Raw genomic sequence first — 25,936 nt, forward strand, 5'->3', positions numbered from 1 at the left:
CTTTGCATGAAATTAGTTTTGTCCAAACTATGTATCTATTACGTGATATATAATCGAATAATAACTTCAAAATTCGGGAACCACCTCCGGTGGTTGATACCGTGGTTGTTGGAATAACCACGCCATGGCGTGTGTGTCTAGCGCGTGTGTGCGTGAGTTTGTTCTTGTCAAGTTGGAAGTCCATGATAGGTCCTAGGATTGTGCGTGAGAATAGGTAGGAGAAGGGCATGCATGGTGCCGGTTAGCACGGGAGGAGGCCGAGTCGTCCGTGAACGAGCGTGTGGTGCTCGGGACGTTGAAGACCGAATCATGCGAATCATGGCGAGCTTGCCGGGCAGGGAGTTCGTGGCTCCGAGGTGTGCGTCCCCTGGCTGTTAAATAGCCCTTGTACTCCACCGTTCTTTGTCGTCAAGTCCAGTGAATAAGATAGCCAAGATACAGGCGAGTTCGTCGCCGCGGCGTTCGTCGCCGGAAAATCACTGTTCATCTTCTTCCTCGCGCTGCCGTCGTGAGTGAGAGAGAGAGAGCAAGCTATCCTAGCGTTCCTGGGCGCCAACATTTGGTATCAGAGCTTGGTTTGGAGAGCATGTCATCGCCGTCGAGCCCACCGAAGATCGGAGACAGCGGCAAGGCTGTCGTCGCCGTGGAGCGCGTCGTCAGCAACTTTGGCGCCGTCGAGCTACCGCTGCTGACCAAGGCCAATTACCACTAGTGGGCCTTGGTCATGCAGGTGTCGCTGGAGGCCATGGATCTGTGGGACGCGGTGGTGTCCATGTCCAAGGAGCGCGCCAAGGATCGGCGGGCGTTGGCCGCCATCTTGCGCGCGGTGCCGCCGGAGATGAAGGCCGGGCTCGCCGTGAAGAAGACGGCGAAGGAGGCGTGGGATGCGGTGAAGTCCATGAGGGTTGGTGACGATCGTGTGAAGGCCGCGAGCGTGCAGCGCCTCTGGAAGGAGTACGAGAACATCGTGTTCCACGACGGTGAGTCCGTCGGAGACTTCACCATGCGCATCAGTGGCCTCGTCGGCAGCCTGCGCGAGATGGGGGAGACGCTGGAGGACAGTCGCGTGGTGAAAAAGATCCTGCGCGTGGTCCCGAAGAAGTTCAAGCAGGTGGCGGTGGCGATCGAGATGCTCACGGACCTCAACACCACGTCCGTGGAGGAGCTCGTCGGCCGGCTGCGCGTGGCGGAGGATGCTGACGTCGAAGAAGCTACGGACGACGTCGAGCGGCTGTTGCTCACTGAGGAGCAGTGGGAGACGCGTCGGCGTCAACGCGGCGGCAAGGAGCGGGCGCACGGCCATAGCGGCAAAATGGGCGCTGGCCGTAGCGGCGGCCATGACAAGGATGACGAGGACACGAGCAGCACGAGCTCAGGCGCTAGCAGGCGTCATCGAGGAAGGTGCTTCAACTGCGGCGAGCGCAGGCACATCGCGAGGGATTGCCCCAAGTCGAGGAGGGAGAGGGCGCTGCTCGCCGATGCCGACGACGAGCCGACGCTGCTGTGATGGCGGTGTACGCCATGTCATGTTTAGGGGGAGTTTGTTGGAATAACCACGCCATGGCGTGTGTGCGTGAGTTTGTTCTTGTCAAGTTGGAAGTCCAGGATAGGTCCTAGGATTGTGCGTGAGAATAGGCAGGAGAAGGGCATGCATGGTGCCGGTTAGCACGGGAGGAGGCCGAGTCGTCCGCGAACGAGCGTGTGGTGCTCGGGACGTTGAAGACCGAATCATGCGAATCATCGAGGTGTGCGTCCCCTGGCTGTTAAATAGCCCTTGTACTCCACCGTTCTTTGTCGTCAAGTCCAGTGAATAAGATAGCCAAGATACAGGCGAGTTCGTCGCCGCGGCGTTCGTCGCCGGAAAATCACTGTTCATCTTCTTCCTCGCGCTGCCATCGTGAGTGAGAGAGAGCAAGCTATCCTAGCGTTCCTTGGCGCCAACAGTGGTTGCCCGCGCACCATTAATCGAACGTCCAGACCAAAGCAGGCTCAACAAGGACGATGGCAGAGAAGGACTGTAGTCACAGAGCTGATGGTTGCATTCATCCAGTACCAGTCTGAGCGTAAAAATCCGATCTTGCTACTGACTGCTCAGTGCACCCAACAAAGGAAACGGAGTAGGCGTGGCGATCGTCGTTACCTGGAATCGGGGTGTGACGGTGCTCGTGAGACCGTACTACTGGTCGAGAGGAGATCGTTGAGCCCCTGCTCCAGTGACACCCAAGAAAGCTCCTAGACACGGCCGATAGCATGTCCGGGATTGAAGAATTTACCAGTGGCATGCCGAGAATTATCTTTAACTCATATGGCTAGATGCAACAAGAAACTCTATATGTAACTTTTATATATAAAGATGTGTTTTGCTATTTATCGCTTGTGTAATTTTTTGTTATTTATCAAATTTACTTGAGATCAAATTTTTTTGCTATGTTAAATTTGCAAACAACAAAATTTAAATTACACAAAATGAGATATCACCTAAAATATGAACGGATAGTCCCTTGAAATAATTATCTGTGTGATTGCAACACCATCATGTGAATGGTTAGAATATTTTTTTTCGAAAGACGGGAATGGCTAGATAGGTATACTTGGCATGATGGATGTGAGGGAAGGTGGCGTCCTGGGTGCCAAACCGGGTCACTTTGATATGTGCCCAATTCATACCAGACCCATATATTTTGGTGCTTTGGTGCTCACGTCGACACCAAGCCAAACAAAATTTGAATTCACCCTGACTGAATTGAGTGGGGGATAAATGGTCATATTCGATAGTTTAAGGCTAAAAGTCAGACAATTTTGAAGACCCACGTATTTTGGAGCCTTGGTGCCCAACATCAACGACAGACAAAACAAAACCACCCTGGCTGGATTGAGCGAGGACAAATGGACATATTCAATAGTTTAAAGTTACAAATCAGACGATTTCAGAATTCAAGGTCCATAAACAGATCAATGCTGAAGAGCAACCTCCTCAAAACAGGCTTTCTCCAAACCTTAATAGTCCAATTAAAATTGATTTGCATATATCAACATTCTATATTTAAATTTTACACCCTAAATGTAAAATATCAATCATGCAACTTTTTTAATGCAATTTTTAACATTAAGATCAACCGTTTTCATTCAAGAAATACTTTCCAAAACCTCTTCAAGATAGTAATAACAATAAGAAAGTACCCTAAAAGTAATAATAGTCTCGATGTTACTTCAACAAGAATTTGACATTTTAACCGGGACACATTGCAAGTCCTCTACGCCTAATCAAGAAGCCTCATGTTTGGACTCTGAAGGTACAAGTCCTCGGATCTTAACGTCATAATAGACCTCCTCTACCCTCCTCAAATCATACTTCATCCCTGCAAAACGACTCACAAAACAAACCTTACATCACATACCAAGAAAAAGTAACACCCCTAAACAAAAACAGAAGTATACTAAGATATGACGATAGATCGATTTATGTTCAACTAAACATGCAAATGTGAAGCAGATAAACTCACCATCAAATTTCTTCCGCAAGAAGTCATTGCGCAGGTTCAACATCCTAAATGAAGCGTGGAGATCAGTCAGGAAGCTCAACACCTTTCTTGGGCAGTCGTAGTCTCCAGCTGTGACCCGATTTACCACAAATCTAGGCTGTACAAATTCATCAAAATGTCATTAATTACACTCATCGGCTCAACTATTTCTTGACATCACTACATGGAAAAATCATAAAGAATAAGACAATCAGTTAGAAACGCAGATAGTGTCACATGAATTTTGCGGATGTGTGTAATGCAGACTTGTTCATACATATAGTAGGCTACAAGACACAGACCAGCCAGGTTTCAATGTTCCATACTTGAAGGCATTCAGTCATGAATACAACAGTCTAGCCCAAGTTTAAATGTTTGATTCTTGTCTTTGACTATTTGCATACATCTTCCTTTTGGTAGCAAATGAATGTTTATAAAGATAAAATAAATATTTACATAAATCACAACTTTCACCAAATTTTATCACACTTGACATCTTAGACGCTCCATCAAACTCAAAGGAACTCTTGCAAGAAAGATGTGCTGTTTATTGCGTTCATTGTTTTTTTCTCTTAATGTCATGAAGCAACTAGAATGTGAGATAGTTAGGAGCTCATTTAACAATGTAACAAGAAAATTGGTTGCATGCACTAAAACATCATGAGATAATATGCAAGAATGGAATGGGGGAAAATGAGGTTGCCCTTGGTACACACAATATGCTGAATTCAATCTCAATATTCCAACTCACTGCCTAATGATCCTCTTTTGTACGACAGCATATTAGCATTAGACACATTGATTTCATATGTCAACATTTTAAGTGAAATAAGTATACAAAATCGTAAACTTGATCATTTACTTAGATTAAAGATGATATCTGCTGAGATTTTAAAAATAAGTGTGGTGCTACTCAACAAAGCTTGTAGTTTTCTTTGAGAAAACTAGTTCTGTAAGAAAATAATTGTTTCTTTGTTTGAGCAAGAGCACTCTATACGCCTACATGTATATAACTTGCTGAAATTTGCAAGAATCCAAATCCACTTGGGCCTGCAGTTCATGACTCATGACTGTCATAACATTCCATGAACAGTGTTCATTTATGACTACACTATCATATCGACAGGCATAGTGTGCTCTATTTTTCTCAATGCTAAACTTGTGACCAAGAGAAGGTGTCAAACTTCACAATCTATTTTTGATATACACCTTTTTCCATAATAGACATAATCAGTCACCATCATAAATTCGATGCACAAATTTTAATTATACCATGAGGCCAGAAAACAGTTGATATCAGTTTCCTAACACTAGCTAGTCTCTCAAACTTGTGAGCAATGTTTCATTAATCTGAACTTGCATTTTTGCTACACCATTCCTATCACATTCCTGTTATATGCTTCAAAAATTAAGTCATGTGAAATCAACATCGATCATATATTACTCTCTTGCTTGCACAGTCAGCGAACATATTATTGTTCATACGTCCTTCAAAACAGTGCCTAGATCTCATGACTTAGAACGACTCCTTTGTCCCATACAACAACCAAAGGGGTTATAGGGTTTGAAAGTTTATGCACTTAAGCAATCTGAAGTTCTAAATTTATTGCAAGATTGTCTTTTTTATAGTTTATGCACCTAAGCTATCTGAAGTTCTATATTCATAGGAGGATTGTCTTTTTAAAAATTCTACAGGTTATTGGCTATACTATTTGAAAATCAAAAGGACAAATTAATATGTATTACTTTCAATATGATGCGTCTGTTTAGTCTGTCCTCAGTCCAATATAGACCTCCTGGTAACATTATTTGATGATGTACTAGGCTGATTTGGCCTACCTTCAACCCCAGCCAAGGTGGTAAAACCCCAAAACGAGCTTATGATGCAAATAAGCTGAACTCTTGTAGAAGCTTCAGCCCATCCAAATTTGTCACCAGTAAAGTAATTCCATAATATTGCAAACACAACTACTCAAGTATTAACCAATGACTTCAGAGGGAACATCTGTTAACTGAAACAGAACCCTTCTTTTTGACAGTATGGTCCTTTTAACTTACAGAAAGTGTAACCTAGCATCCTATGAAAATTTTCAACTACAATTCAGTTTTATGTATGTTACATGCTACAACCAACAACTGAACTGATGTTGTTCAATTTAGATAATACTAGAGAGCGTGATGCAATGTTTTCTTTCAGAGCATTTTATAAATGAGTTTGACAACAAATTTCAGCAATTAGAAAACACTAATCACAAATTGGAAGTTACAAAAACATTCAACTCAACACTCTAAACCTTAAAAAGTTCAAACTTACTTTGAAAGAGAGTTTGCTTACCAAGATAAAATAATTAAGAGAACATGCAAACCCAGTTTCAATTCTACAAATGGTATTGGCAACTAGTCACATTAAACGCAAAATACCAATCATGCAGCAGAATCACAAAGCAATTGGTACATATAACTACTACTTTTATTATTCTATTGCATGATTGACATTTTACATTCAACATAATTAAATGTGAATACCATTGGTAGACTTGAAAAGAGCATGCACTAATGCCTTAAATTTATCTTCCTGAATAAATCACTCCACAAGCATTCATAAATTATGTCAAGAGTTTCAAAATGACGACATATTAATTAATCATTTGTGATGTAACTATCTTCTACTCCTTGGATATTCTTGTCAAAGTAATGTAGAATAAGAATACTCTTTAACGTGTTTATTTTATTAAATTCCTCTGTATAACACTGATCTGTGGACACTTGGGCTCACTGAACTTTTTGTTACTTCAAGTTACATGCATAATAAAAAAGAAGCTATTGGCACAAAATAAACTAACAAGAAAAATACTTCACATGATGCCCAGATAAAAATTGGATAGTTGATGATGAGCTTACAAATTCATTGGACATGAAGCACAGTCCTGCAACACAAGCAAGTGTTCAGGTGAATACACAGTGTAATTTAGATACAAAATATTACCACACATAAGCCTCACAAATCTAGAAAACCGAGTTCAGATTTGTTTGGAAAATTTGCAGTAGCTGTAGTTCTCATTTTCATAGCAACTACTAAGTAGTAACCATACGAATGTCAATACAGGTAATATATTAAGTTATTAACTAAGCCTATCTGTATCTAGATCAGCTTCAGCGATGTTATAACTTGAAAAGAGATTCTAACTAACTTTCCCCATGTACAATTCTGGAGCAAAACACTTAGAAATTACCCTTTGTACATCCTATGAATAGCATCCAATTCACAAAGTAAAGAGAAGAAAACAGCGATATACAGACTTAGGGGGAAACTAACCTGTCAGGTAGTCTTCAACATCAAGGCTAAACTCCTCAGAGCTCACTGTAAAGATCAGGACAGCAAGCACATTTAGCTCACATTAGCAAACGCACATGATACCACAAAGCAAACATGGCAACAATTGAGAGCCCTAACATACACCCTAGCTTCTCCTGGGCCTCAGCGTGCATGAGAAGGCCGTTGGTCTCGAGCCAGTGCGTGAAGGCGAGCATCGACACCACCGCCTGGGTCTCGCTTCTCCAATCACCGTGGTACCTGAGCAACAAAACCCCACACATGTGAAAAAATTCCAGCAAATCCAAATCGCAGCAACCTGGAAACAGAAGCGTTGAGATGAAGCAATTCACCTGTAGTACTGGCCGGGGCACTCCTTGAGGATCTCCGCGAGTTGCGCGTACAGCCCCTTGATCACCTCCACCTGCGCCTTCGCCTTCCCGAGGACATCTGCGCTAGGAGAGAGGAGGGTAAACAACTGCGCATCAAGCAAACGAGACTAGGCGCAAGGAGTCGGGTGACAAAACCATAGGAGAACTGAAATGGGGAGGAGGGGGTCCGGAACCTGCGAGGGGGACGGGCTGGTGGACGAGGAGGAGGGCGGCGGTGGCGACGCGGGAGGCGGACTCGACCTCTGAGACCACGGCGCGGATGCGGTCGCGCAGGGTGGAGGATTCGTTGAGCTGCGCGCGGAAGGACTCGAACTGCGCGTCCATGACGGGCGAGGGCCGCGGCGGTGGCTGGGAGCCGGCGGCGTGGGGAGCGGCGGGGGAGCGGAGGCAGCGCAGGGGGAGGAGGAGCGCGACACGGCGGGGAGGGAGGATGCGGGAGGCGGCGGCGGAGGAGGGAGGGGATAGGGAAGCGGCGGCGCGGAGGCGAAGCGCGGCGGCGGTGGCTGCTGCGGGTCTCATTGCGGAGTGGGGTTTTGGAGATGTTTTTGATGGCGGAGGCGTAACTTTTTGCCACGCTATAGTAATTTCTCACTAATTATGATAAAAAAGTTTTTTGAGTCTATAACAATTAATTTAATAGTAATTTTTTTACTCTACCGAATGATAAATTGGTAAAAAATCAAATATCCCGTGTCCTGAAAGCGGCCGGGCCAGGCTTGGAATACTAAGCCCAGAATCGGAAGTAATTCCAGGCCCGGCTCTTTTTCATTTATTTTTAAACTTTCAATTAATATTATGAAAATAAATCCTTTACCACTAAATTGCTAGATGCGAACCTTTTTGGCCACACCATGGGTCTTGGTTTATATCTGGAAATTTAGTTGCCAAGGATTTAGATTTTTAGATATTAATGAAAAAAGGTATTAAAAATAAAAAGTCGCCCAGCTCTGCCTGACCAACCTGATCTAATATTTCAGTTGTTTTTTACCAACCAAAATGGTCCAATCTCTCGAAACTAATAAATGCTCCCGGCCTGGCTAAAACCGATACGACTTCAAATTCAAAATAAGAAGACACTTTCAGTATGCAACTCTTGTGGGGAAGCCGCTTGATATACAATGCTAAATTTCAATGTAACATACATGCATTCAAAAAAAATGTTCGACATACCATTCTAACGGGTTTATGGACAAGAACGGTAGTTCTAAATCTATACATATCAGTTTTTCTGTGCAGCCTGTACTCATACTTCTGAATCCAGAGTTCCTATATATGATGTAGTCTTCTTATATACAAATTCGACAGCATTCCTATGTTCTTGAATCTTGAATGCTCGACAGAACAGTCCTTGTCTTTAGCTCTCTAGTCTTCTTATATACAAATTCGACAGCATTCCTATATTCTTGAATCTTGAATGCTCAACAGAACAGTCCTTGTCTTTAGCTCTGTAGTCGACCAGATGATAAGACCTGCACAGTGCACATGTTTAGATTATGAAACTTTATCCTTAAAATATGTAGTAGTAAGTAGTAACACATGGAAAGTGGAGAAAATAAATGGTACGTGCACTTACGTCTATTTCAGCTTACGCAGACTAAACAGCGCAACAAATCGGAAGAGTACACCATAAAGCATTATAATGGTGATGCAATGACCAAAATTGTTGATATCATAGCCGCCTTTGAGCAATGCTCCACATCGAGTAATCAGCCACACGCCTGAATACCTGAAGGGTGTAACTGTGTTAGGCAAAAGAGGCAAAGCTTGACCTTTGTCTTAAGAAGAGAAAATTGCACTTCACATCAAGTCGATCATAATGATTTTCCAGTTTATATAAATTAATTATTAATAACAGATACTAGTTCTTTAACTTTTCATCGAGTGTTGATTAAAGTAACAGAGAATACTAACTCTTTTGCTCCTGCAATAATGAAAGCTTCTAGTGCCCATTTGGGATAGCACAGTTCCTTTACAACCCGTGGAAGCTCTGGTTTAGTACCCACCAGGACCAGCACTACAGGTATTAATGCAGAACACTGCAATAGCATAGTTCATTAGTCACCGCCTCTAGAGTTATATATGTCACGATACAAAATTTTGAAGATGTCCTACTTACCAACTGAGCTAATCCAAGCTCAAACCAAATAGCAAAAGTGTAACCGATGCCAGTTACACAATAAATTAATGCCAGCAAAACCAAACAATTATCTTTAAAAGTTGATCGTGGGTTGTTGAAGAAATAAAATGTCGAGAGGAAGATAATTGGCTTAATGGCGGTATTGAAATGATCAAGTGTATCTCTTGCAAGAAAGTAAGCTAGAGAGCTCATCCCAGATTCTCTCTCCCTCCGATATTGCAATTTTTCTGGTGAAAATGACCGTAATGCTGCAAGCTGGCATAACAGTGCTGCAACAAGCACATTATCGTTAGCTAAAATGTAACTTTTTTTCTGGACTAGTGTCACTCTAGTTTCTTACAAGGAAACAAAATGCCATTGTGATTATACTCTTTAAATAGCAAAAACTATAGTTAAACTTTTGCTAATTTCTTCTGTAACAGAAGGGATAGTTAAGGCAATGCACTTCTATGCTATGCAGGAACACAAACAAGGCTGTGATTTGTAAATTGCTCATTGATATTTTGTTATAACTAAAGAGCTAATGCCAGAATGCTTTAAATGAAAAGAACCACATATCTACCTCAAGCTAATGCCAGAATGATTTAAATGAAAAGAGCCACATACATTTTGTTATATACCGTCTATCATTAATAAATTATGTACAAGGAGATTTTCACAACAGAGCAGCCTTTTTTCTGTTAATTTATGTAAATTTAGAAACAAAAAAGGTACTGACTTACAAACTGCCATTATGGCATATCCATAAGAAGTTACACCAAATGAATCATCTCGAACTTTAGCAATTGTTCCAATGCATATGCCAGCAATACACAATATTAGGTAATCAACAGCCTGTTGTGAAGCTTCACGCAGCCGTTGCTTTGCTACCCTGGAAACACGATTTCGGCAGTAGATTACAAACTGATTCACCCAGCAAGTAGGGAGTATTAAAGAATCAATTTACCTCCCTAAATAGTATCCATATTGTGCAAATACACCAGGTGTTTTCCTATCCAGTAATTTATTTGATTGCCTCACATTCTGGTGCACATAGTCTGTATTCACTGACTGTTCTGCCAATGACTCTTCACTAGAAATGGATCGAACAGCATATAACTCACGAATTGTATTGATATTCTCAAGGTCCTGCAAATCATCTGGAACTTCATATCCATTATGCAACATCCAAAGAAGTGGCAAGTGTTTAGGAGTGACATTTTCCCTCATTTTTGTCTTTACTATTCCCTCTAAGATGTCAATGAAATAGTCTGGAGGATTCTCTCGGTCAGGCACCTTGACCTCCAGGCCTGCGAAGTACATTTCAGCCTCACTTACAGGCCCATGATATACAATAAGGCCACCTCTTGCCAAAAGGACAAAGTCGTCAAACATGTTGAACAAAGTATAGCTGTGTAAAACATTAATGAGTGTCAAGTTTATATTTCAATAAAGTAAAAAAGATGCTAGAAAAGATCATTTTAATTCAATAGGACAAACGAGTGATTAGCCATTTTTGGATAACCGATCGCATATTTTGGTTGAGCACTACAATGCATGTGGATGAATAACTAAATTGGTGATGCAGTCTTTTGGGCCGTCGACCAATGAATATTACAAATTAATAATAAAACTTTGCATGTGAGGAAAGTCATTTCAATTCAAGATAGGAAGGACATTAATTTATAATGAAGAGACAAATTGATGATTAAATGTTTACGAGAAACCTTGGTTGGTGAACCACTGCACAAACGTTTACTCCTTGGAGTGCTTCTTGTCGAAGAGCTCTTAGAAGTAGCTGAGAGGAAGCACTGTCTAAGCCTGTAGTTGGCTCGTCTAATATCAGAAGGGATGGTTCCATAACCATTTCAATCCCAACATTTACACGCTTCCTTTGTCCTCCGGAAATGCCCCGCATCTCCACTGTCCCAACAAGGGAATTTCTGATTTCTTGAAGCCTTAATGATCCAATAACCCATTCAAGAACTCGAACCTTATCAGATCTTGACATGCCTTTGCTTAACCTATTCCACAAAAAAAATACCGATTGTTAAAATTAACCATTTACTTTATGAATATATGAACAGTGATATCATGAAAAGGATTACTGAGATCAACTACATGGTCATATATATAGCAAACACATACAGCTATCACAGGACGTCATCTAGGCACATAATGCTAATTTATGCATCTGAAAGCAGAAAATGGAAAAGTGAAATTCAGATATAACAATAGACCATTTTAAAAAATCAAATTATGTTCTATCTAAAATAAATGAACATTCTTTTTAACATGTTATATGGAGTAGCAAGGAGGGATAATATTATTACAGCACACACATCTGTACTTCTCTGTCTGTTGATAAGTCTTGAAATGATGTCTCATTGTTTGTGATGACAAGTAATTGATCAAATTTGAACATTGCAAGTTTAGAGCACCCTTACAGGGGAAAAATAAACCTACAGATTGGGCACTGGAAAAGAAATAAGTTCTTTGATGAAGGCTTGTACTCAAACATTTTAGTTGAAGGGAAAAATAATCAATTAGGAAAGCAATTAAACTACGTGCTTTAAGACGTATCAAATACCTGCAACATGCACTAAACCACAGATTTTCCTCAACAGTCAGGTTTCCATGGACGATATCATCTTGTGGCACAAACCCGGTGATCTTCTTATATGACTGCATCGAACCAGGTTTTCCATTTATAAGGACTATCCCATCCTTCTTATACCCTGATGTTTTACCTAAAACAGCATTGAGGAAAGTAGTCTTTCCTGCTCCCGAAGGGCCCATGATAGCTGTTACCCTACCTGGTGAAAGCTTTCCTGTAACACATTGCAGAAGTTTCTTTTTTCCAATTGATAGTGTTAGACCTCTGAAAACCACCTCAATCATTGGCCTTCGTCTTCGTGGTCTATTTTCAGTAGCTAGAGACACCACTCCAGAGAATGTTAATTTATCGATGTCTAGCTGCATAACTCTATCGTTATCAGTCTGATTATTTTTGCGATTTTTTGACCCGTTAGCATTAGCTTCAGCAGCATGTAGTGCTCCATTAGATGACGTAGCTGATTGCTCAGGTGAACTGAAAGACTCTGGCATTGCTACCTCATGCCTTAATGCAAGTTCTTTAGCTAATTTCCATCTTTCACGTGCTGCTGCTGATTTGTGTGCAATTTTTGCAGCCTTTTTACGAGATCTAGACGACATTTTAACTTGAATTGCAATGAATAGACCAGAGCAGTTGTACACCAGCAGTAAAATGAAGCACAAAACAACCTGCAAAAAGAAGATCAGATGTATAAAAAGATTTTTAATGAAAGCTACATTGAATAATGGGGAGAACATGTTTGATAACAGTTAGATGTGTTCTTTGCGTTAAGTGGCATGATGAAAAGTGACTTGTGAAAGAAACTAGGATACTTAAATAGAGTAATAGACACAAATTTTGCAGAGATCTATGACAAACACATTATAAATCAGAGAATTACACTGGAACATAAGTTACAAATCATATTTACACAAAATGAAATAAGAATAATGTTGGATGCATTAGACATTAATTCCAAGTCTAACCAGAGAACAATTTTATGGATCAAAAGAGTTAGCAATACACAATAAAATATTGTAAGAAATATTTCTCAGTAAAGCAATGACGATGAATAATGAAGAGTTACCATATCCGAGTACCCTAGGGTTATCCGTAATTCTCGGGATATATTTTTATCCCTGAGAAGGGGATTCCTGAAAGAAAGAAAACTACCCGCAGATCATAAGGCACCCTGTAGCTGAGAAGGTTTATCTCAAAAATAGTAAGGAGTTCAGAGGACGTACAACACCCTTATATATACGGAGCCAAGGGGCCCTGCAGAGGAGAGGTCGAACTAGAGCGATACAAGCCCAACGAAACCAATAGAAGCTAAGGAGGAAGTCGTCGACTAGGTTCAGATCCATCTAGACTAGCCACATCCCCTTGTAACAAGTTCAAATCAATATAAGATAAACACGATGTAGGGTTATTATCCTCCACGAGGTCCAAACCTGTCTAAAAACTCATGTGTATTCCTCTCATGATTCGTCTACTCAAAGCATCCCTTAATTTTTCAACAAATTAGTTAGATTAGCGGTTCACCAAGCGTTGATAGTTGACAGTTGACACCACCCGTGGGGACTATGAGAAAAGGCGTTGAAGAATCTACGCGCGAGATGACGTAGATATCGCCCAAAGTTTCACTGAAAACTGGTTTTTCAGATGAGGGGTTCTATGACAACTTTACCTCTCTTCCCGACAAATCGGTGATTGATTGAGTGGATTTCGGCGACGAACTTTCCGGTGACATTTCAAGCGACGAGGTAAATCAATTCATGGATCAATGCAGCAAAGATTACGGCTTCAAGTTCGAACCACTCGGCTGCCTAGATAACTGTGAATGTCCGATTCACAATAAGTCAGGATCAATCCTCGCAGCTTCTAACAACATGGATTGTCAAGATATCAACCCGAAGCAATCCAATGAAGCATCCATGTTGGATCTGGACACCTCCTCTAGCAGAGATACCCCCGAGAAGTTTTCGCTATCGGAGACAGGAGTGATGAACTGGGTCATCATGACAACGACCCTGCAAATGGCCAGGATCCTTTGGCTCCAGTGGCAGGCAATGGTCAGCCTCAGACGAGCACACCACCCTAGGTCCTTAACGGGGCCTTGGTCTTACCGTCTCCTGAACATCAGCAGGAGGCTAACAGCTTCAAGTCCCCGACCGCTAAGAGGATCCTCCTTCTACAAGAGGCCCCCATGCACCCTCCAACCACAGATCTAGCTACCCTGGCTGGTAAGAATTGGATGAACTCGGCGCGGTCGACTTAACAAAGGAGATCATTCTCCAAGCCGAGAACTCTCATCTGGCCCTAGCCGAAGATAGTACTAATCGAGACAGGCCAGACAATCACCCGTCACAAGATGTGTCAGACCCGGAGAGGCGTAACCCTAGAAACAAGGCTCCCTAGGATGATAATCGGGCAAACAACCGCCATCGGACCTCTGGCCACCCCCATCGGCCAAATGTCGCTACTCATTACCTTCGGGAAGCATCACAACTTCCGGACAGAGAAAATTTTGTTCGACGTGGTCGATTTCTCTTGCCAAATGCCGGACAAATTTCTCTTGCCAAATTCATTGCAACCATGCATTACACTTATCAGTGCATGAAGATCCCCGGACCCAAGGGGGTCATCACTATCCGGGGTTGTCCCAAGACAGGTCACCGTTGCGACAAACGGAGTCTCGACATGACAGTTCAACACCAACCAAACGAGAAACCCAAGAGCTCAAGGATCAAGGTGCATAAGAAGCCTCAGTCGTGACCGCGATCAGAGCACCTCGAGACACAAACCTAGCAACCCGGGGGGCTCAACTCCACGACTAGTTCGAAGCCCATGAAAAAGCATCTATGCTACCTCGGAGACAATAAAAAAACTCCAAGGGGAGAGACGTCTCAAAGGATATTGCAACTAGGTCGAGGAAAAGGCCCCGAAGGTTGGCCATCAAGAAAACTCGTTGAAAACAGTTATCTCAGCGATGGGCCTTTTATTTGTGAGAACTAGGGTTCGAGCCCTAGCCAGTAGCCCCGCAACCGAAGATCTTACCACCGCACTACTCGCACGTAAGGGTCACTGATTATTAGCTTAATCAAGTCTGTATCGTTTAGGTTTAAGACAATAAGTCTACATAGCTCGTTGGTCGTCAATAAACTTTGTAAGTTCCAAGTGTAAGTCCTAAGAGTACTTCCTTATAATAAAGATCATATTGCCTAGAAAGTCGATCGATTTTCTTTTTCTGCCTTATTTGTTTTTCCACGCATCTTCATGCCCGACAAACGGGGTAAGTCATTTCTCGGGTCATTCATCCCAAACACGCACCCGGGGAGGTGAAAAGTTTGTCTCAACCAAAAGGCAATATAAGTTCCCTTTACTTTAAAGATGTTTTTACTATCTAGACTACCTACTTGGAACCCTTATTTCCGAGTAAATAGTGAGGGACTTAACAAGTACTAGACCCTGAAAATCAAAAACAACATATTTTGTACCTTCTGAAAGCAGATGCTAACGACAAGAGAAGATCGTTGCATTGCGAACTTGGGGTTGCGGAAAGGTTGTTTATGATGCGAGTGTCCGATTCAGCAAATTCTAGAAAATAGAATTCAGGGATTCTTCTAATTTATATTAATATTATATTAAAATACATTATATCATATTTTATTAGTAAATAATATCAGTATTTCTAAAATAACACATTAATTGTGATTAACACACATCAAAACATCTAGTTGTAGCTTTTTAGGTATAAAGGATGTATAAAAAAAAACTACACAAAAGCTGCAGAAAAATAGAAAAGAAAAAGGAAAAATGGAAGGGAGACCACTAATGCAGCCCAACAGATCCCTTCCCTAATGCAGCCCACTAGCCCACTAGAGTTTCAGTTAGTCACACACGGATCCACTCCCGAGTCCTCACTCTCCCCAATACCCCACCGCCTCCACCTCGCCTCCCCCCGTCGCTACCTCCTCCTCGCCTCCAGCGTCGCATCCTCCGCTCCCCCCCCCCCTACCGCATCCGCCTCCTCATCTCCTTCGACATGGCCGAAGGTGTCGGATCCACGTCGCGCCGTGTCGGGTGCGAGTTGATGCGAGGGTACGCGTCGACACGTCAAAAAAATTTCGGATACACGAGTCCCGGTAACACTACTAACCAGAGAAGAGTTATATGGATCACAAGCGTATGAGTTAGTGATGTAATAAAATGTTGCTAAGAAAAATATTTCTAAGTAAGACAAGATCTTTTAGGACTAAAATGATATACCTTCACCAAATTGTGTTGATTCAAACAATGGTTGTGGGACAGTACAACAACAACCAAGCTTATGGGTGACACGAGTATGAGTTAGTGATGTAACAAAATGTTGCTAAGAAAATATTTAACAGTAAGATAAGCTCTTTCAGGACTAAAATTGATATACAGTTTACCAAAATGTGTCAGTTCAAACAATTGCTGTGGGACAGTACAACAACAACAAAGCCCTTAGTCCCAAGCAAATTGGGGTAGACCAAAAGAATTTTCCAGTAAGAGTGTAAAACTGTAGGGCACCCTTTTTGTATTTTCCTTTAGGGATAGGGGTCCCACAGATCAATTTTGAAGTCCCAGATGAAAACATAGCACTCAAAGACAAGAAACGAAAACAGAAAAAAAATGGAAAATGTGGTACTTACAATTAAAGCACCGCCATATAAACCAATATCTTCTTTAATTGAATTATCCCCCTGACACATATTTTTCCAACGACACTCTGCAAATTTATGACATTACTCAAGATTTATAAACACATTCAAAAGATTAAATAATAAAAACTGTAAATCCGTGCAGTTCGCCATGAAGTATTGCAGTATCGTTTCCCACAGAGCACTTTGAGTCTTTGACAGAATCTAGTCTACTGGACTATATAACATTTAATCAAAAAGGTACTTCAAACCATTAAAACGGCGTCATTTTATATTTAGCAGCCATTGCAAACCGGTGGTTAGGATTTCAAGCAATCACCCAACTATTGAAGAAACACTTAAGTGGTGGAATCATATGGGAAACTTGATGGATCATAGAAGTTCGAATTTTGAACTAAAGGAACCAGCTATTAGGTAAGTAATAGTTCTAATTTTATGCTTCCAAAGAAGACTATTCCGAAAAGAAGATATGCATACTATTTTCATCGGTGGAACCTTTACGGCAATAGTACCTGCAGAATACGAAGTTACAAATAGAATTAGCAACAGAACAACATATCACAATAAATTGTAGATGATTGCATATAAGAAAGAGTAGAGACGATACCCCTTGCTACAGTTGTATTTCTGGGTTGTGGTTGGACAGTAGTGCCCCGGAGGGCAAAAGACATCATTAGTTGTAACCACATCAGCCCAAGAATCAGCAGTGCCACATGTATGATTCAATCCTGGAGTTATTTGGTAAAAGTACCTGACATATTTTCAGGAAGAAAGAAAAGAATCATGCTCTGTGCAACTCTTATGAAGAATATCAAATGGTAAATAAAGCATTTGCTGACAATTCTTCTTACGGATCACAAAGGCCGGTAGTTTCATTCACTGACCCAAGAGGACAATAAGCACCCAAAGGACATGCTGTAAAAAGTTGCAAATGAATTTAGAGAAAATAAGCAGAAACAAGTGTTAATAGTAACAAAGAACAAGAGTGGTAATAGGTAATTAGTTGTACAATGAAGTGTAATCTTGAGAAAGTAAAAGTTCAAAAACAAATTCTCGCCTATACTCTTAACTCAAGTTTTCTTAATTTGTAATAATAGTGAAGAGATTATGTTAATACGTCAAAAAAATCCAAAGACTTATTCTTTGCACATTTAGCATCGGAACTTCCTTAAATTTTAATCAATGATTGAATTCACTAGGCCCAAGGAAACATAATACTAGTTGTATCATGCAAAAGTAGTTTAATATGTAGGGCGTTTGTTTGGAAAGATAAACTTACGCATCATGCAGGTCAGGCCACGAGGGCAGAAGAAACCTGGACAACATGGTCTGCAGTTCACTGCTCTGGATGGAATCAATTGATCAGATGACTCATCATCCAGTGTCGCGCAAGCCCAGCCGGGCTGGCACCCAAGTGCCCATGAGTTTTGGTTGCAGTTCCTACTAATCCTGGGTGTGCTGCGACTGCTAATCAAGGTTTTGACATATAACTCTACTTCAGGTTTCCTGCACAGCATTGCGACCATTTGTCCTGCACAGACACCCCCTTCTTTAATAAAATAATCATGAAACATTGGCTTTGAGAATTCTAATGTGTAAGCCAGTGCCTTACTTCTGCCTCTAGTGAAAACATTGCAGCTTCTAACTAAAAAAGTTAGGATACCTTGAATCAAAATAAAATTGCTAATAGACAAAAACGGTAGCATTAGTTGAGAAAGGGTAGGATTTTCCAACTGCCTTGCCGAAAACTAAGCACATGCATCTCCTGCTTATCAACAAACAACAATAAAAAAAAAAGCCTTTTTGTCCCAAACAAATTGGGTAGGCTAGAGAAGAAACCAACTAGAGCCACAAACAAAGAGGATACAAAAAGGTGAAATGGTATTAGTACACACATTCCCAGATGCTGCAATGTACACAGGAATTCACAAGAAAGTGCATACATTCCTAGATCACCAAATCCTATCCAGTCTCCACCACAATATGAAGATGAGCCCAACCTACAAACCCCTCAAACATTCGCTCCGCAAATCCATTTTCTACGAATCCCCAACGCTCATCAGGATACACAACCTCTCAATCGGCCAGGCCAAGCCAAGCCAAGCCGCGGAATCAATAGAGGGGGCGGTTAACCCGGCTGCGCTGCTGTTAACCCGGCCCTACTCCTGAGAGAGAGGGGAGCGGTGGTTCGGTTCTAGAAGTCCGCAGCAAGCGAGGAGCCCGCGAAGTGCCCATGCTCCCGACCGCGAACGCCGTGCGGCAGGAGACGGGTGGGATTGCGGCGGCGCGGCCGGAGCGGGCGGCGGCGCATTTGTAACGAGAGGTAGCAACTCGGAAGTGAGTGACGTCATGAACTCTTGGTTACTTGTTTGGTTTGGTCCTCGGAAACGAGTCGCTCGGGCCGGTCCCACTTGTCAGTGACTGGAAAAATGTGGCGAGAATGTCCTTTGCCAACCGAAACGTGATGCCAATTTTGAGTTTGGTAATTGTTCAACGAACTAACGCATTTTTTAGATAAAGGTGTCATCGATGGAATTAGCAATAGAGTGGGTCTTGCTAGTTTCTGTATAGGAGAAGAAAATAAATATATAGGCGAGGGCGAATATCCAAATTTTTGCACCTAATACTTCCAATTTAGCTATTATTAATAGATAAAATGGTTTCTATCACTTCACAATCCCAAATAATTCGTATAGGAGGCCATCGACTACCCGAAAATGGTAGAAGAATGGGACCTATTCTGAGACATATAATGCATTACAAACCTTATCCACAACTCCAAAATTGATTTTTGATCATAGTCAAATAATTGTGATAAGCTTAATATATAAACAAAGCATGCCTAGTTTTTAAAAAACCACAAGTTCTTGTGCCACGGTTGTAAAAATATATTGGGCTTCATAACTTTACCACCAAGCACAACGGAGCATCGACCACTGCTAATGTCTTGAGCTACAAATCCAAATTTAGTTTTTTAGATAATGGAAATAATGTTCCGGCCTTTGCATCTTTCAATGCACGCTACTTATCACAATTTGTAGCATCTATTTGAGTTCGGAGGGAAAAATAAACCGTTACATAAATGGTGTTAAACATGAGAAAGTCTATTATTAAATGTTCACCTGTGATTGATGAACAAAAACTATAAATTTCCCAAAATTCACACTTTCAATTTCTTGTTTCTACCATCCAGTCAAATGCCGTGGAGACTTTCGACGGTATAATTCAAAAGTGAATGATTCTACTCGAACCCCTTGCACCTATTAGGTGCCAACGAGAGTGTTAGAGTTTTATCGATGAAAGTATCATCAGAATTAACAAGCTTTGTACGGTGTGGAACCTTGTTAAAAATATTATGTCACATGTATTAATCTTGTACTTGACTTATCAATTCTGATGATGCTTTCGTTAAAACGCTAACAGAGAGCAACCAAGAACGGAAGTATGTTGAGCTCGCTGTTCATGGTGTCCATACCTCTGGTATGCTCCATGCAGTCGGAGGCGAAGCTCGGGTCCGAGGTGAAGTCGAACGTCAGGTTGAAGTCCCTCTCCCTGATCAAGCGCACAGCACCACCCTCCAGATCAGTCCATCGCTCAAGCTCACAAATATATACATGGAAACCGGAGAGCGCGAGAGAATCAAACGACGGGAGAACCAGGCGCGCGCGCGCGAGGCACGTACACGTTGGCCATGCAGGTCCCGTACTTCCGCTGCACCTCGCCGGCGAGCGCGCTGCTGACTCGCCCGAGAGCGAGGTCGAGCGCCTGGTGCACGGCCTGCGGCGGCGGCGCGCCCTGAAGCACCTGCGCGGCCGGCGGCGGCGCGCGGTCGAGCACGCCCGGCTGGCATCGCGCCGAGCGGGGCAGCAGCAGCAGCACGACGGCGGCGAGGAGGACGCGCGGCATGGTCGGTCGTAGCTGACCGCGCCGGCCAACCGCGGCGCGATCCGAGTGGCCGGCGCCCGGAGCTCGCCGGTCGATCGGAGCCGGGAGTTGGATCGATCGAGAGGGGGAAGGAATGCGTGTATGGCTTCGTTAGTCAGCTCGCGAGACGTGTTAGCGTTTACGTGCAAAGACCGGGAATTTTTTTTAAATAATAATATTTTAATGGAAAATTGCAAAAAAAAAATGTATGCTTATGAAAAAATTGCTAAAATAGCACTCTATGGGCACCCGACATGGCTGTATTGTCATCTAGTGTTCTAATTGGTGGTGAGCCCTAGTTTTTATTGCATTGGCTGTGCGATAAAGGTACATATCGACGTCTAGTGTGCTGAAAGTAAAAAAGTATAAATAAATAAATTTTCAACATTCAGTTTACCAATAGAGTTCTATCATCAAAGTATATTTGCTTATCGGCAGACTAGATGTCGATAAGTTTTGCTGGCAAGAGATCATGCCAACATGACTACTGGTCGGTAAGCGAAATATCAGCAAGAGTTTTGTTCGCAAGCGAAATACCGATATAAGTACCAGTCAGCATTTTACCTACCGACATGATACTATTTTGATAATTTTTATAAACATATATTATTTTTACAATTTTACATTAAATTATCATTATTAAAAAAAATCCAAAGACCGGGCCCTTATCGTACACGGTCACAGTCATGCAGCGCATCAAAACGAGTGCATGCTCGCTCGGTGCAAAGCTTATGTGGCAGTGATTATATTTCACACCATTTTTTTCACTTTGACCGTGCCCATAGTCGGGACGGCGATGGATTGATGTACTATAATGTTAGAGCGGCTATCGAGACGACTATTTTGTTCAGAGCAAAAAAAATATCAGTGAGGTGACTACAGTTTATAGATAGTTTATAGTTTAAAGTCTGTTAGGGTTGCGATCGTTCAACGATTTTGATGGGGGTGGAACAAAGCAAAAGATAAACAGAGGAAAGGAATTGATTACTCCGCAGGGCATGACATACATGACATATGACATTCTTCATCGGTAGTATATAATATATATAATAATAATCTATTTAGTTTAACAACGGAAGGAGCAACTCCAGAATCCGTCGGTGGCAGCAGCCCGCGGATTGTCGTCCCGACACTGAAGGGAATTTTTATTTTAATATCTTCAAATCCAAAAATTATAAATATATATATATATGTTAGTTTTGAAAAATTACAGATATAGATTCCTATATTTTTAATTCTTATTTAAAAATATAAAAATACAAATTCCCCTGAAGGCGGTCGTGTATGCAATGCAGCCCAGTATCTGTTGTGTGGGCCGTCCCTTCCCTGCGGCCCAGACACTTCCAATACCAAATTTTTTTATTTTTTTATTTTTTTTAATATTTTCAAAAATACATAGCCATTTTAAAAAAAATCACAAATATAACCTACCATCATTCGTTCAACGGACGAGAATAGGGTATCACTTGTTGAACGGACGAGATCTTGTGAGCCCAACAGTTAACGAATTAAATAACCAGAGAGAGAAAGATCTCGCCCGTTCAGAGAGTGAGATCAAGTTCTCATCCGCTGAAAGTGCAAGACCTTCGTGGCGTCTCCGCCGTGCGAGCCCACCCAAAATATCTCGTCTGTTGAGGGGGTGAGATTTTTGGGGTATTTAAACCTGTGCGACTGGCCCTGCCGATGTCACGCCCTCGTTTGTTTCCCACTTAGCCGAGAGGAGAGGAGAGGGGAGGGGAGAGAAGAGGAGGAAAAATTGCGCGGCGAAGCTCTGCCAGAGAAAAGAGGTATATTTTTTTATATTTTTTTACAAACCCGGTAGAATAGTCAGTAGTGTTAGTTTTTGACATATATTATATGTTAGATTTAGAATTTTTTTTATAAATCTGTAGGATAGTCACTAGATGTAGGTTAGAATGTAGATCTAGTTTTAGAATTAGGGTTTGATATAGTTTAATAATTAGATCATGTTTATATGTATATTTTAGCAATTAGATGTAGTATACATATGTTAGGTATTAAACATAGGTTTTAGATATATTGTAGTCATAACTGATGCGGTAGATGTAGGATTTAAGGTGTTTGATGTATGACTCGAGAATATTTTGTTGCAGTATAGATTATATGTTGGGCTATGTTTGTAACGAATTTTTTTATTGCATATGTAATTTTACTTAATTATTTATGTTTTGTTGCAATAATATTAGGATTTTTGTCGATGGTTGTTAAGTATGTTGGATAAGTAGCAGTTTAGGATTTTTTTTATAGGGACAGTGAAATATTATATAGTTTGAAAGGGGTGGTATTATTTGTATTTCAATCAATGGACAAGAGTATTTTTAGACCTATGCATAAAAGTGTCGGACACTTGTATGTCTAGTTGATGCGGGGTTTCAAAATAGACCCTGAGATTCAAGAGATATTCATTAACATTGTGGGCAACCGTTACAGAGAAGTTGTGTACTAGAGGTGTTCCTGCTTTAGGAAGATGAAGTGTGAAAGAGGTATCTGCAGAATGTTATGCACAGAGGTTGGCCTCATCTGTTGCTTGTACGATAGAAGAATAAGGAGACAGTTGGGAAGATACATGGTGGGGGTACGCGGAGGAGGAGGGTGCTGAGGAAGAGTACGAGGAAGATGTCGATCCAGATGTTGCACGTTCACTGGATTATTCCAATGAACCTGCAGGTGAGGCAGACGAGAGGAACGAATCGCCTCTCTAAATGAACAGATGGAGCAAGATGATCGTGAGGCTAACAAATCCTTTGAGTATGACATTTTAGATGATGAGGACGATGCTCCAGTTCCTACGGACTGGAACAATCCTATCTTCAACAACCTTATGGTGAATGAGAGGAATCAAGTAGCCTATGAGTATACGCCAAATGAGGTGACTCAAGGTGCTAGGTATCCTACTAGTTGGACCATGAAGGATGTTGTGACTCAATGGGCGACATCGGTTCGACGATAGTTTTATGTTGCCAAGTCAAGTAAGAAGGAATATGATATCAAGTATGTGAATGAGGGTTTCCCGTGGCGAGTGCCCAGTTTCAAGAGGATGTGGGTTGACTATTGGGAAGTGGCTTCAAGGGGAACTGCATAGCACAGATACGAGATTCTATGCAGGGACAAAGGAAGGAGGGGGAGGGGCAAGCGTGAGAGAGTTATCCACGAGTGCACCATCTTCGATGACAGGTGAGTTTGCACCTGCTACAAGCCGATGCTACTGCAGAAGCCATGCTCCTATGTGATTACCGTGTGTATTGTGACAGGTATGAGGAATCGGAGGTATGTCTTCAACTACTTCAAGAATGAAGCTTTGTTCGACACTTGGAACCATGAGGCCTACAGTTTCAAGATTTATGGTTCTTTTACGAAGGAACCTGGGTCCAATTGTGTGTTCATCCCTGATACTGATAAGATGAAGTAGAAGAAGGGACGGTGTTGGACTACGAGGATCCATAATGACATGGATGAAGCAGAAGTTGGGCATCATGTGAAGTTGTGTAGCAAGTGCAACAGAACAGGACACACTTATAAGAAATGCATCATTGGTGTACCAAGTGTGAACCCCACGGAAACAGGTCCTTTCAGGTCTAGTGTAGATGTCAGACGTCCTCAGGGTCATCGATCGATAGCTTCGTTGGCTCATTTAGATCAATTAATGTTGTAATTCATGGTGTGATGAATATTCATGTGCACAACATTGTACTTTACTGTTTTATTATGTGCGAGGTTGTAACGTATTAGGTTGTGATTTTGTTCACATATTTATTAAGATTTGAACAATCTATTATACCATGTTATATGTTGGATATTTACTTGTTTAGTTCTCATAAATAAAAACCAGTTTAGACTAGGTCTAGAGTGGTCGACACTTCTTACTATGTGTTTATTTTGTATATACAAATGTAAATAACTTGTGAACATGCAGGTATGGTGCATTTGAAGCTGCTTGACCCTGAGGTCGACGTTAGGAACCATTCATACCGCACAGCGGTGCAGGCTAAGGAGCTCCTGGTACTATGACCTCGTGTGTCAGATAAGCTCATGAGGATTGATGAGAGCTGGATTTCGAGGTTTGTCCATTTTACATTTAATGTTCATACCGATTTTTATCATTATTCATCGCTAATTGTATTATGTTTGCAAGTTGCGTGCTGCTGGCCTACTTACGTTGTGCCAGCTGATGGAGGTGGACACGTTGGCGGGGGTCTCGAAGTGGCGACGCGTTCAGCTATGATGACGACGTGAAGGTGACAGATATATTCTTAAATGTGTGGTTCTATGCACGGGTCAATCCAGTACTGGAAACCACAATCATCCGTCTGAAAAAAAATATGAGATAAGTAAATGGTGTTGCGAAAATAGGAAAGAAGGTGAGTATTATTTTTTTCATAGTCTGAAAAGTGAGCAACGGAAGAATCGACGTCGTGCATCACTGAAATGCTCATAAACTTAGACTACATCATCATCTCCATGTCGACATGGCCGCCAAAACGAGTAAGGAAGAGTATTGTGGTTTTCGTAAAAATCTCTACCATTGACGTCTATATAGGGGTGTGGAGGTGGTGGATCGATTGAGCCATCGAGAGGATGAGGATACGCCATTCTCTATATTCAATTCAAGGTCAGGAGATGTGTGAGTAGAGAATTGATTGGGTTATGTTTATATACAAGACGTCCCGGTGGTATTGGACAAATGCAGCAACACATGTTCTTTCTTTACATTGTTTTGCAAAATAGATGCAATCAGATGTATACTCAACTTTTTGTAAATATCATTTATCATTGAGTAAAAAGGCATCGCCGTCAAAGTCTCCAAACAAGAACATGGTGCTTAGACATGAAGTGACCACACGTCTCATCTTTTAGCATGAAATGACAACACATTGCTGCAGCATAGCATCTCTGTCATGACTCACACTTTAGACACGAAGTGACCACACTACTCATCTTTAACTAAGAAATGACAACACATCTATCACGACTCAGGTTTTACACACGAAGTGACCACACAACAGAGCTTTAAACATCATATCCTATAACTTGGACACATCCTGACTACACGCAGTAAAATGATGAGGAAACACTCGTCCTTGACCTTATCCCTTCTTCTATAGTATCATGCATCTTTCTCTCTCTGTCGGTGGATGCTTTTGACATCCGCGCTAAAGGAATCCCTAAGATCCACCCTGGCATCACAATAACTCTCCCTCTAACACACTCAACAGTTCCTGGTAGTATACCCCTTTGTGTATATAAGGGTAATCCATCCATGGCTACTTCTTCTCCAATACAGTCCAACACAATCCCTTCTATGGCTTCCGAGTCCGACTCCGGGTCCGATAAGGGTAAGGACAAGACGGGCCCTTATGAGCTATGACGT

At 41.8% G+C, this 25,936-nt stretch overlaps 2 protein-coding genes across 7 annotated transcripts; both read right to left on the reverse strand.

The window, feature by feature from the left end:
• Positions 1-3,078: 3,078 nt before the first annotated feature.
• On the reverse strand, positions 3,079-7,793 carry LOC133907299 (uncharacterized). Its single transcript, XM_062349305.1, has 7 exons — positions 7,400-7,793; positions 7,188-7,284; positions 6,980-7,095; positions 6,838-6,882; positions 6,423-6,448; positions 3,504-3,639; positions 3,079-3,359 (listed from the first exon to the last, which is right to left on the reverse strand). Exons 1-7 carry the CDS (start codon positions 7,743-7,745, stop codon positions 3,265-3,267), a joined length of 861 nt encoding a protein of 286 aa, XP_062205289.1. The 5' UTR covers positions 7,746-7,793; the 3' UTR covers positions 3,079-3,264.
• A 526-nt stretch (positions 7,794-8,319) lies between these two features.
• On the reverse strand, positions 8,320-20,639 carry LOC133907297 (ABC transporter G family member 25-like). Of its 6 annotated transcripts, XM_062349300.1 has the most exons (16): positions 20,306-20,638; positions 20,099-20,175; positions 17,903-18,154; positions 17,475-17,538; positions 17,231-17,374; positions 17,101-17,135; positions 16,615-16,691; positions 11,933-12,627; positions 11,070-11,366; positions 10,310-10,753; positions 10,086-10,234; positions 9,343-9,632; positions 9,138-9,262; positions 8,800-8,952; positions 8,680-8,695; positions 8,320-8,631 (listed from the first exon to the last, which is right to left on the reverse strand). In XM_062349300.1, the coding sequence occupies exons 1-14, from the start codon at positions 20,527-20,529 to the stop codon at positions 8,802-8,804; spliced, it is 3,024 nt and encodes a 1,007-aa protein (XP_062205284.1). In that variant the 5' UTR covers positions 20,530-20,638; the 3' UTR covers positions 8,320-8,631; positions 8,680-8,695; positions 8,800-8,801. The 6 variants fall into 6 exon arrangements, with proteins under 6 accessions (XP_062205284.1, XP_062205283.1, XP_062205287.1 ...); XM_062349299.1 differs by having other exon boundaries at positions 8,320-8,695; XM_062349303.1 differs by lacking the exons at positions 20,099-20,175; positions 20,306-20,638 and adding an exon at positions 18,697-18,975 and having other exon boundaries at positions 8,320-8,695.
• Positions 20,640-25,936: the final 5,297 nt, after the last annotated feature.

Source organism: Phragmites australis, chromosome 24, assembly GCF_958298935.1.
Source record: "Phragmites australis chromosome 24, lpPhrAust1.1, whole genome shotgun sequence".
Taxonomy (NCBI): Eukaryota; Viridiplantae; Streptophyta; class Magnoliopsida; order Poales; family Poaceae; genus Phragmites; species Phragmites australis.

Excerpts from the sequence above, each read along its gene's own strand:
- LOC133907299 (XM_062349305.1), bottom strand. The coding sequence starts at position 7,745 with ATGAGACCCGCAGCAGCCACCGCCGCCGCGCTTCGCCTCCGCGCCGCC. Across the intron at positions 6,883-6,979 it reads GGCCCAGGAGAAGCTAGGGT|TGAGCTCTGAGGAGTTTAGC; the intron begins GTATGTTAGGGC and ends TGATCTTTACAG. Across the intron at positions 3,640-6,422 it reads GCTTCATGTCCAATGAATTT|CCTAGATTTGTGGTAAATCG; the intron begins GTAAGCTCATCA and ends GAATTTGTACAG.
- LOC133907297 (XM_062349300.1), bottom strand. The coding sequence starts at position 20,529 with ATGCCGCGCGTCCTCCTCGCCGCCGTCGTGCTGCTGCTGCTGCCCCGC. Across the intron at positions 16,692-17,100 it reads AGGTTCCACCGATGAAAATA|AGTGTCGTTGGAAAAATATG; the intron begins GTATGCATATCT and ends ATAAATTTGCAG. Across the intron at positions 9,633-10,085 it reads ATATGCCATAATGGCAGTTT|CACTGTTATGCCAGCTTGCA; the intron begins GTAAGTCAGTAC and ends TGCTTGTTGCAG.